This window comes from Pelobates fuscus, chromosome 3, assembly GCF_036172605.1.
Source record: "Pelobates fuscus isolate aPelFus1 chromosome 3, aPelFus1.pri, whole genome shotgun sequence".
In the NCBI taxonomy this organism is placed as follows: Eukaryota; Metazoa; Chordata; class Amphibia; order Anura; family Pelobatidae; genus Pelobates; species Pelobates fuscus.
The window spans coordinates 164,764,725-164,777,703 of NC_086319.1; the positions used below are offsets into that span (position 1 = coordinate 164,764,725).

The following is a 12,979-nucleotide window of genomic DNA, read 5'->3' on the forward strand; positions in this document are numbered from 1 at the left end:
GAAAGTGCAGTGTTTTTCATTGCAGGGTTAAAGGGACAGGGGCACTGCCCACAGATCTCTTCAATGAGATAGTATCCCTTTAGTTCTAATATACCACTTGCCAATTGAGTGGGAAGTGAAGCTTCTTTCCTAAAGGTGAGAGTCTTCTGTCACTGTACAAAATAAAAACACTTCTTCTTTTCAGTGTTGCACAATATAATGCTGAAATAATGTACCTTAAAAAGAAAAACACAAGTTAAACTTGACAAATTAGAATTTATTTCTTTAACACCGGAACAGTCTGTCCACCCCTTTACTGAGGGAGACGCTTTCACTACTAAATATTATGACATTGTGACAGACAGCAATGTATACAGTTATTTCCTTAGCTATTCATGCATTAAAGCTATTTTATGTGCAATATTAACCATGAAGTAGCTTAAGGTTTTCAGTTTTATTTTTTTTATAATATTTTTTTTTTTTTTTTTTTTTTTGGAATTAATCAATTAAAGACGAAGGTAATTGTACAAGTTCTGAACCAAAACCAAAATGGAAATTTGAGCTATATGTCGTGTTACCATAACCATAATTGACCTCTTTCATATTAAGTGCACCCACCGTAATATATAATTTTATTCAAGAGAAATATTTATTTGACATAACCTGTTTATATATTAACATAATTAAATATTAATAAAATCTTTAAAAGTGTGAGAAATTTAGTGATTGTGTTCTTTTCCAAGTTCTGCGTGGTATTTTAACTGTGAATGTCATAATACTGTTAGCTTTTACTGCAATAAAATATAACAATAACATATTTGTATGCTATGATGTCCTATGCGTGCAAGTTTGATGGTGTTTTGGTAAGTTATAAGGTCAACTATAGGGCTTACCATTTCAGTTTTACACATTGAAATGTTCAAAATGTTTTGCTGGGCTGCTTGTTGACTTTGAGAACCTATGGCAACCCTAACCTACACCGACTCCAACTCTACCATATTCTTACCTGAGAACTTTGCTACTACATTGCCAGAGTTTCCAGTTATGCTTTCTTTTACAGATGAGTTGCAAATTGTTTTTGACTGTTTCTCTGCTGGTTTGCAAACAAATCTTTTATTCTTAATCCTATGTACTATATTATTTATAAAATAATTTTACCAAGAAGGATACATTGAGATTTCTCTCATTTTCAAGCATTTCCTAGTTAAAACAAGTCATTTTCTGCCAGGAAGCAGGGACGTTAATGATAACAAAACCTCATATGATTACAAATTCTATTTACTTGTCACGCTCTCCATTTGTGTCTTTCCAAAATAGACCTTGGTGGATCCAAATAAATATTTATGGAAAATGCTGCTTCATTATGTGTCACTGTGGGGGCTGTCCTCCCCCCCCCCCCCCCCCCTCTCCACCCCTCCCCAATCCCCCCACACCTTCTTTTTCTTCCCTGTATTAAGTCACTGCAACCTTCTGTTTATTTCAAATTTAGGAATACGCCAGCAGGACCACATTTGGACAATCAAGACATGGACGCTTCCTGGGCTTCTGAATTGGATGGCAACATTGTGACATTAGCCTTACTCATTGGGTTCCTGAGTCTTCTATATTGGTAAGTGCTTTCTTCAATGTTGACCATGTACTGCAACTTATATTGTTTATACACTACAACTCCTAGGGTCCACAGCCATCTAAAAGGAAACGTAGATCAGCCAGTGCTATTCATGTGGTGATCTCTTAAAGCGATTCAATCCGTTGAACTTCACAGGCATCCTGATAACGCCAAAATGTTAAAGGTGCAATGTCATAAAAATCACGATCAAGTGTAGATCAGTATTCCACACAGCTTTTTAAACCAGTTTTTCCACTGACTTTGTCAGTTCACAACATCTGCAGAATGCAAGCAAGATAAACAAAAAAACAAGTATAGTTTATACGTGATATATAGATATATATATATACATGACCGGCACCACATGTAAATCATATTAACCTCTGCAGTGCCATATAAAGTACACATAATCATGTATAGCACAGCTGAAGAATTGCGGAAAGCGTGGGCTCTTATTACATTGCTCTGTAGATGCCAAAGGTCTCCTGGTGTGGCAAACTCTCCTAGAATACAGAAATACTGCAGATAAAACTTCTTCAATAGCTTTTGCTGGGGTATTGTCACGCACAGTGCTGCTTGATAGGTCATGTTTTTTAAATAACTTTATTTTAAATAATTTTTCATATCAAGGAAAAAGAAAAAACATATATACTTGTTCTGGATAAGTATTCTTTTTCTGGTGTGATTTGTTTGTTTTTTAAATTAGAACTTATTCCGGTCTCCAAGGTAAAATTAACAAATTGCTTCCATCTGATTCCTCCATATTTATTTAAATGTCACATAACATAAAAAAGAGAATAAGACATTTTTGTCCAATAATCATCACCTTGCTCTCTTAAGTAAAAAATTATACTACCACTTTTTTTTTTTTATTGAGATGGTTGCAAACAGAGATTGCGATAAGAACTTATACCTGTCATATAGTAAAAGAAAAAAAAAAACTTCAGGGTAAGCGACACTCTAAAACTGCTGGGATTAGTTGCATCAAATGAAGAAGCTCATATATGAAAGACTGACTGCAATAAGGGAAAATGGAAGCTCAGGGCCTAGAAATTGGGCCTGCAGGTAGTTGAGGCGAGACTTATTTCCACAGATTTGATGACTTACAGAGTCCAAGTCCTTCCTTCCAGGGAGACTTTGCAACAACAAAAAGTGTTGTCTTGAAGGTTGCAGTCGATTTTGCCTGATGGCCCTATGCAGATGTAAATGGTATACTGGGGTTAGACTCAGAAGGGGGCTCTCAGCCCGGGTAGGCCTGGTAATATAGAGGTAAATGCTGCAGAGGTACTCCTGAAGTCAGATATGCCCGATTTGGTCTTCCCAAGCCTCTCTCCGCAATGCCGCTTATCCCCCTCCACCAGTAAAAGATCTGGTTTTGCCATACTCAAGAGTTTACACAGTTTTGCCTAGAATTGCTCACATATTTACTTATAAAATATTTTACCAGGAATGATACATTGAGATTTCTCTTGTTTTCAAGTATGTCCCGTGCCCAAACATATGGTTTCAAATGTAAACCAAAACGTTTTTGTCTGGGAGCAAATAATCACAGAGTTCCATCGCCATGTTGTCACTTGGTAGCAACCTAAACACATCTGTTCAGCTTCACAGTAGTGGGCAACTTCCCCAGTGAGGACCACATTTTAAATTTTCTTTGAATTCTCCCCTTAATAAATATGCTAACAGTTTCCACAGTGTTTGTTGGTTGAAGTATCCATGATGCTGTGGGCAGTTAATTCCTATTAATGTATAATAATACATAATACAAGCTAAATTCTACAAGTCTTCTACACAGGACTTCCTCCACTAAACCGATGAGGTAAACCACTAAAGTTGAGGTAAGTTCCAATAAATAATAAAAAAAAAAAAATTAGACCAAAAAAAAACAAACAATGAAAAGATTCAAACTAAATTTCAGAATTACAAATCAACTTTAACCCCTTCATGACCAATGATGGTTCAGGACCGTCATCGAAAAAAATCCCCTCGAGGACCGGTGACTGTCCTGAACCGTCATAACGGTAATATGTACTTAACCGATCGCCATCGTTCCCCCGGCGGCGATCGGCGTTGCTCCCAGTGTGGGGAGACGGCCTGACAGCCCAGGCAGTCTCCCCGCGGCAAATTAGGACCCCGCAGCCATGTGATCGCTCAACAGAGCCGTCACATGGCCACAATAGGTGTCCAAGTGTCTGCCTGCAGGGGGACTGTCTGTGCTGACAGGCAGTCTCTCTGGAAGTGTAAAAAATAAATAAAAAAATTTTATGTTAATTAAAAAATATAATTTTTATATATATATATATATATATATATATATATATATATATATATGACATATTATATCTATATAATATATAAACACAAAGATAGAGCAGTAGCTTAGAATCCAACAGTTTAAAATACATAGTAAAAACAAAGCGAACGTGGGGATTTAGGCCAGAGCGCAGGTAACTTTGTCTTTGTTTTTACTCTATATAATATATGTCTATATATATCATATATATAATGTCATACTAAGTGTATTTTTATATTTTTTTTATCTAAATATAAAAATACACTTATAATTAAATTACACACGTATATATAATAACTATATATATTGTATATATAATTATAAAATACAAGTAAGTAAATTAAAATAAATTAAAAACGTAAAAATAATAATAAAAATGTAAAGAAATTATATATGAAATTTTATTCTAACTGGATTTTGATATTAATATATCATATATATATATCATATATATATATATATATATATATATATATATCTATATCAAAATACACTTAGAATGAAATTGTGTATATATATATATATTTATATATAAATAAAAATACGAAATATACATATGTCCATATACAAAATTACATAATTATATAAATATACACGTAGACTTCAAATATATAAATATGCATATATATTTAAATTCTATGTGCGTATTTATGTAATATTTTTACATAATTAAGTCATTTTATTAATTGCAATTTGAGGGACCTGCCTGACAAACCAGGCCGAAAGTCCAGAGAATGTAATTTGCTAGCACTCTATTTAACCCTGTAACTTTCTATGACACCCTAAAACCTGTACATGGTGGGTACTGTTTTACTCGGGAGACTTCGCTGAACACAAATATTAGGGATTCAAAACAGTAAAATGTATTACAACGATGATATTGTCAGTGAAAGTGACTTTTTTCATTTTTCACACACAAACTGCACTTTTACGGATGATATAATTGTTGTGATACATTTTACTGTTTTGAAACACTGATATTTGTGTTCATCAAAGTCACCTGAGTATAACAGTACCCCCCATGTACACGTTTTATAGCGTTTTTGAAAGTTACAGGGTCAAATATAAGGGTCAAATATTTTTACATTGAAAATTGACAGGTTGGTTATGTTGCCTTTGAGAGCGTATGGTACAGTGGCGTACTAAGGGGGAGCGGAGGGGGCGGTCCGCCCCGGGTGCCACTGGGTGGGGGGTGCCATGACCCTGGTGTGGGGGCTGTGTGAGCTGTGGCCGCACAGTGCCCCATGGTAGTTAGGGTGCTGTGCGGCCAGAACAGCTCACACACGCAAGGAGCAGCTGAACTGGCTGCACAGAGGTAAAATGGGTGTGGGGCTAAGCAGAATCGGGGGCGGAGCCAAATTGGCTGCGTGGGTGGGGCTTAATACAGCCCTTACCCGCTGCTGTTACTGCTGCACATGGAGATGCAGGCTGCAGCAAGAAGGAATCCCTGCCTCTCCACCTAACAGGTTTCAGGAGGACTCCAGTGAATCCACTCCTCCTCCAGCTCCTGTCTGTAAGTAATAGTGTGTGTGCGCGAGACTGTCTGTAAAACTGTCTTCCTGTAACTGTGAGTGTGTGTGTCTGTCTGCCTGTAACTGTGTATGTGTGTGTGTGTGACTGCATGCCTGTAACCGTGTGTGTCTGTCTGCCTGTAACTGTGTGTGTGACTGCATGCCTGTAACTGTGTGTATATGTGTATGTGTGTAACTGTGTGTGTGTGTGTGACTGCATGCCTGTAACAGTGTGTGTGTATGCATGCCTGTAACTGTGTATGTGTGTGTGTGTCTGTGTGTGTGTGACTGCATGCCTGTAACTGTGTGTGTGTGTGTGTGTGTTTGTGACTGCATGCCTGTAACTGTGTGTTTGTGACTGCATGCCTGTAACTGTGTGTTTGTGACTGCATGCCTGTAACTGTGTGTTTGTGACTGCATGCCTGTAACTGTGTGTTTGTGACTGCCTGCCTGTAACTGTGTGTGTGTGCCTGCCTGCCTGTAACTGTGTGTGTGACTGCCTGCCTGTAACTGTGTGTGTGTGACTGCCTGCCTGTAACTGTGTGTGTGTGACTGCCTGCCTGTAACTGTGTGTGTGTGACTGCCTGCCTGTAACTGTGTGTGTGTGACTGCCTGCCTGTAACTGTGTGTGTGTGACTGCCTGCCTGTAACTGTGTGTGTGTGACTGCCTGCCTGTAACTGTGTGTGTGTGACTGCCTGCCTGTAACTGTGTGTGTGTGACTGCCTGCCTGTAACTGTGTGTGTGTGACTGCCTGCCTGTAACTGTGTGTGTGTGACTGCCTGCCTGTAACTGTGTGTGTGTGACTGCCTGCCTGTAACTGTGTGTGTGTGACTGCCTGCCTGTAACTGTGTGTGTGTGTGTGTGTGACTGCATGCCTGTAACGGTGTTTGTGTGTGTGACAATAACTGTGTGTGTGACTGCCTGGCTATGACTCTGTGTGACTACCTGTAAGCTTATAACTCTGTGTGTGACTGCATGTGACTATGTATTCGTGACTGTCTGTGACTGTGTGCACGTGACTGTCTGATGCTGCCTTTTACTGTCTGTGTGTGACTGTCTGCCTGTGTGTGTGTGTGTGTGTGAGAATGTATATGTGATTGTCTGCCTGTAACTGTGTGCATGACTGTCTCTGACTGTATGTGTGACTGTCTGCCTGTAACTGTGTGTGTGTGACTGTCTGCCTGTGAAAATGTGTTTGGGGCTGCAGGGATTTTGTAGAAGGGGGCAGGGGTTTTGTGTTGGGACAGGAGTCTTTATAAGGGGATTTGTAGCTGGGGGTTGCAGGGGTTTTGTAGACGGGGGCAGTACAGGATTTGTAGACTGGGCAGGACAGGGGTTTTGAAGGAGGGGGTGGGGCACACAAGGGTTTTGTAGAAGGGGGCTGACAGCGGTTTTGCAAAGTTTCCAAATTTGTTCAATACATTTAAAAAAAAAAAAAGGAAAACATTTAAAAAATGTTAGTTTTTTTTGGGGGGAGGGGTGGATGAGGGGGTGCCAAGCCCAGGATCCGCCCTGGGTGCCAAATGCTCTAGGTACGCCCCTGGTATGGTAACCCAGGAATGAGAATTAACCCCATGATGGCATACCATTTGCAAAAGAAGACAACCCATGGTATTGCAAATGAGGTATGTCCAGTATTTTTTTTTTTTTTTTTTTTTTAATTCTTTATTTTTGTAGTGCGTATTTTAGTTACAGGCATACACATGGTACCCCAACGGCATTCCATATGTAGGTTACATTACATTAGTTACAGTATGGGGTCGATAAGCGATGCACATTTTTTTTTCGTGTACAAATAATAATAAACGTAGTATTTGAATCAAGATTGTATAAACATGCTTGCAATACATATCTAGGCTATGCTGCTGACTTCAGTTTGCAAAAGGGAACGACCTAGACATATATACAAACAGGCTGAGTTGAATATTTAAATAATTAAAGCAGGTCTAACGAATCTGGCACAAGTTACGCTATCTTAGCTGGGTCGCTGCTTGACAGGAAAGCTAGGCATAAGTAACAGGCCAATATAAAGGCTATGTGCTTGTTTATGCTATATATTGCTACGATGTGGGCTATATTTACCGATGGACAGCCTTGATATATTTAACTAAAGATTACTGAGGCTTAACATATTATCAAGGTGGGTTTAAATGATTAATGTCACCCTGGCTGGTCTAACTTGCACGGGTTGGTTTAGGCCCTGGGGATTGTCCGTGAGGCTGGTAGGTTGCTTCTCCGGTATGCGCCGCTTCATGCTCAATCGATGTCTGGCTTGACTTGGTAGTGTTGTTGGGTATAATTAACCACCAGAGTGGGGGTTCGGGCAAAGTCCAGTAGTTGGAATCCTGCGGGTCATCTGGATCGGGCATCAGCTTGGCAGAGTCCGCTGGGGTAAATAATAAGTCGCTTAAAGACTGTCGCTTGGTGTCGTTAGTATCCTCTCGCTTGAGCTGCCGCTTTGCAGAGCTTGTGGTCAGCGGGTAATCCTATAGGTGGTTTGCGGGAGCATGCCGTCGTGTGCAGTAGTCCCTGGTCCTCAAGGTGAGTAAGTGCAGTCAGCGGCTTGGACAAGCTATTTGCTCTGCTTACTCTTAGTGGTTCTCGGTGGTGGGCTAGTGTAGACCTCTCTCGATGGTCTGTAGTGCGAGGAATGAGGGTCGCAGGCTGCTCCTCCTCCCCAAGGCTCTGTCCGGAGGTCCCGAGCATTGCTGGGGGCTCGTTATAGTGGTAGCTCGTCTCTCGCCGCGACGCACATGGCGTCCGCCATTTTGTGTAGTGCGCCCGGGTAGTCATGCGAAGCGGTAGTGTCCCTGGGCCTAGCTCGCCGAGCCGTTGGGTAGGACCGGGATCACCCCCCCGGTCCATAGGGGGGGGGGAAACGGGGCCGGATCCGCCCGGGGTTCGGTCTCCGGCCGGGTGCTGTCAGGCAGGATAGTGGGGCAGCGGCCGTCCGCCCCACTCACCGCCGGCGAAGGCCTCGACCGGTCTGGCGGCGACCTTCCCTCCAGGGGACTGAAACTTGGGAAGCCGGCCTCTCCCTGGATCCAGCACCTCCTCGGCACTGGTTACCGTTGCTGTTGGTCCATAATTATTATTTTTCGTCGAATATTGGCTTTTATGGCCTATGATTAGCAGGAGCTGCTCTCTCATGCGACTTTCCCGCTCGGCGGTCCGGCCCCGCCCCCCATGTCCAGTATTTTTTAGTAGCCACTTAGTCACAAACACTGGCCAAAATTAGCGTTCAATTTAGTTTTTTTACTTTTTTTCACACACAAATATGAACGCTAACTTTGGCCAGTGTTTGTGACTAAGTATCAACTGAAAAAGACTGGACATACCCCAAATTGAATACCCTGGGTTGTGTACTTTAAAAAAAAATATGTACATGTGGGGTGTGATTCAGAGATTTACGACAGATAATAGTGTTACAATGTCACTATTGATATATTTTAAAAATATATATTTTGAAACAGCAATTTCCTATTTGTACTTATAGCCCTATAACTTGCGGAAAAAAAAAAAAACAAGTAAACACTGGGTGTTTTTAAATTTAGGACAATTTTGAATCTATTTAGCATTTTTTTTCATTAGCTTTCGTAGGTAAGTAAAAGATTTTTCAAGCAAAAGTGAAAAAAAATTGTTCTTCAATTTTTCACCATATTTTATTATTATTTTTTTTAAAGTCAATTATATGACATGATACATATAATGGTGTATAACGAAAACCCTTTTTGTGCTGAAATAAACAATATATAACTTGTATGGGAACAGTAAATGAGAGAGAGGAAAATTTAATCTAAACACAAACACCACAAAAGTGTTAAAAGAGCCCTGATCCTTAACCTACAACATGGCCAAAACAGGCCGGTCCTGAAGGGGTTAATCATTTGGATATGGGTTTTTTTCTTACTTTTTTTTCTTCCAGCAGCTATTTTGGTTGCAAATTTCAGTATGCACTTATTTGCCTTTACCAAAGAACCACCTACTCCATTTGTCACCTCAGATTTCTCCATAGGTACATTTTGCAAGCCAGTTGTCAATTCACCACAACTCACTGTTTAGGGAATAGATCCTTTATATTTTTCTTTGCACACCACACTAGATTCTTCACATGTAAATGGGGGACATGCAAAGCACTGTGGGACATTGGCCACATGCTGGCAGTGCTGCAAGATGATTGTAATTCGGTTAGACAACTGTGAAAATCGTCCCGCTGTGTCTGTGTTAGAGTGCTGTTACAAGAGCTGTGCTCTCCAGGAGATATTCGAGAATGTGGGGTGTTAGTGATGTCCAGAACAGCCAGCAAGACACCTGTCTCTTTCACTCACCCGTCAAACTCAATATCCAAAAAGTGTAAAATAACAACTTTCAGCTGTTATTTTATACATATATTCAAACTCTTTAAACTGCCCGTTTATAGAGCATTGAGTCATCCTATATTTAACATAGATATATATATATATATATTTTTTTACAAATTTACATCTAATAAGGGAGCAATAGGTGTTGCATTATAATGATCATATTGGCAACTGTTAGTGCAGTTTGTAACACATTTAGAAAGAACAAAAATGCTTATTTGCAGAAACAAAGAAATAAAAACCATCTATGGCCGTTTAAACCGCACTATTAGGTTTATCTCTGGGATATACCCATGCACAGTACATATTACTGTGTGTTATTGTATTGCTAGGGAGCTCTGTGATACATTCATACACAAACCACATTGCCATGAGTTTTATTTCTATGGAGCATTCATATATCAAAGACACTAAGTCTAATTGTTGTGGAGCTCTGTGATACTAATACACACAGCACATTTACATCGATTTTACTGTTCAGGGACACATTCACATTTTGCACATGATTGTGAGCTTTTCTTGCTGTGGAGCTTTGTGATATACTTACGCATGCAACCCTACCTGATCGCCATAAACTTACAATGTTCAAGGGTAGAAAAGGTTTCTTTGGGGGTTGACCATCTCTTACAAAGTGAAATTTGGTAGGTGACCGCACTAGTGGTGCTGTGTTTGTCTGCTGAATAATGCTCAATATCCATCTTTAACAGAGCTCCAGCCAATTTCCTATACCCTTTCCCTTAAACAAAAAAATGGTTGTATGTAAAGATGTGATTTTATAATTCCTATAGTTTTATGTAGATATTTATCTATCATGTTTGTTTATTTTTTCCTGCACATCTAAATAACTGTTTATAAGTTGGATAAGGATAATGGAAGTTGTTGTCCAGTCAAAGCCCATTCTTGCTGAAAACAATGCAATAAAAGAAGTTTGAAATCCAAATGCTGTAATGGCCCCTGTTTGCTGTGTCTGTGTGCTTTGCTTATTGTCTATATTTTCCATTTTGCCCTGCAGGTATTCACGGTCTGCTTTCTCACAGCTGGAAAGAATGGGTATTAAGCACCCAAAACCACTTCCTTTCATCGGAAATGTGATGTTGTTCCACACGGTATTGTGCCCACAATTGTATTACTTTTTATTTAAAAAATGGATATAGTGGGAATTAAATTGCAATCAGAGACATTCTTATCCTCTTCCAGAATTTACTTATAATAGAGAAACTTAGATATCATATAGCAGAGAAGAAACTGACAATCCAGAAAAATTGTTGAGCTTATTTTGGATACATATGTAAATAGGTTGGATTTTTACTCTAAATTAGGACAAGAGAAGAGTTTAATAAGGGTTACATAGTCAGAGTTCTGGTTTGGGGATCCCGACCTTCTTTTTGCAAACATGCATGATGTTTTATGGGACACTATAGTCATCAGGACCACTATAGCATAATGTAGTGGTGCTGATGTCAATAGCATGTTCCCGCAGGTAAAAGGCAGTGTTTGCATTACTGCCTAGGGACACCGCTAGTGACAGTCACTCACACGGCCACTAGGGGTGCTTCGTGGGTCAGTGCTGCACAGTGTGCGACACTGACGTTCAGTGTCTCAATGCTCTGCATAGAGACACTTAGCGTTCCCCATAGAGATGCGTTGATTCAATACAACTCTACGAGGAGATTCTGATTGGCACAGCGTCGAAACGTTGCTTTTTGGTTCCTTGTTCCAATAAAAATTGCCTCTATTTTGGAATTCGCTGGAGTGCCTGAATTATTTTCTATATTAAAATACTTTGCTGCACACAGTGAAAATTTTGAGGACGTTTGTGTTCATTGTAAAAGTAGTTTGTTTTTTCACATTGATTGAATTAAAGTTGTTTGAAAGTGAGAATAGGGCTCTGATTGAGCCTTTGTCAGGACATTATCAAGAGAGTTATACTAACTGCATTTAGTGCTAAGAACATGTAGCAGTTATAAAAAAAACAGATGATGAAAATAACGAAACCATTTTTTTTCCCCAGGGTTTTTTGGAGGGAGCTAAACACATTCTACAGTCATGTGGGCCGATTTCTGGGTAAGGCAGCTATTTTGGATTTAATTTTCATTACGCTGTAACAAAAGCACTTTACAAAATACACACATACAAAATAAGCAATATTGCAAATCGGTTTCAATGTTTGGGACTGTTTCTAAGACACACTCTGGAATCAGGCAACACTATAAAATCTATTTTATGTTTGTGACATCTAATAAAACCAGAGAATATTTAACCGAAACTAGCTTCTGGGCTTGCTGTATCGCTCGTGTAGATGGAACTTACTGGCATTTCAGGTCTGGACTGCCATTGTGGGTGGAATGATATGGGTGGGTCTGATATGCAAATGGTGCAGGTTCTCTCTAATGGCGCAAGTGAGCAAAAATATTTTGATACCTGAGCTGGTATTTATTGAAGGGCAAGTTATTGAGTTTTTCTGAGCTGTTGCCCATCCTCAGATTTCTCATATTCTCTATTTTTGTCACTATGCATCTTTTGTTAGTTTTGTCTTGTTTGAACTGCGTTATGGTGTCACTTGCTCAATCATTAATATAAATCTAAAAGAAAATGGATCATGTCATGAACAAAAAAAGTTAATGAAAGTGATAGGTGTTATTTAATGTTTTATCCATTGGTGTAAATTCCCGACAAGTGACAGATCCCCTTTAAATACAGAAATAGCACTTGTTATTGGATCAAGTATTACCAGGAAATAAATGTTAACTTGATGTTTGTGGCAGATCATCTCTGTATCACTGCCAAAAATTCAGTTTCCCGTAGTGTTATAGCTCCTTCCAATGAAAGTAGTGTTTATAGCTGGTATAGCTTTCCCCCCATACATTAGCCAAAACTTAATGTTGGGAGTTGATCTGATTTTATTGGCACAAGCACGGTCATTTATACATGGACTCCTAGCATGGGGTCCCTATTCAACAGTATAATGATCCTGCCGTGGGTGCCTCTGTGTCTGGGAGATAATTGAGTTTCTGCTCGCTAAACTAATAATCTCCCAGATACAGAGCACACAGCATAAAACTCCAAAAACATAGTAGAATCAACAGGAACCCCCGACACATTATATATATCCCTGGATAGCTTTGATCCGAGTGCCCATGTTGGCAAAATGGTACAGAAAAAGTGTGAATGGGCAGTGAGATCCATCCACAAACGATGCAACCACTCCAAGTAATTATATATTAA

At 39.6% G+C, this 12,979-nt stretch overlaps 1 protein-coding gene across 3 annotated transcripts in view; it reads left to right on the top strand.

Annotated features, from left to right (window-relative positions):
- The window catches only part of TBXAS1 (thromboxane A synthase 1), a 148,997-nt gene that overhangs the window by 77,778 nt on the left and 58,240 nt on the right, over positions 1-12,979 (top strand). For all 3 annotated transcript variants that reach the window (XM_063447624.1, XM_063447625.1, XM_063447626.1), the window contains exons 2-4: positions 1,469-1,588; positions 10,767-10,860; positions 11,766-11,818. In XM_063447624.1, the coding sequence (XP_063303694.1) occupies positions 1,506-1,588; positions 10,767-10,860; positions 11,766-11,818 (230 nt within the window). In that variant the 5' untranslated portion in view covers positions 1,469-1,505. The remainder of the gene's footprint in view (positions 1-1,468; positions 1,589-10,766; positions 10,861-11,765; positions 11,819-12,979) is intronic.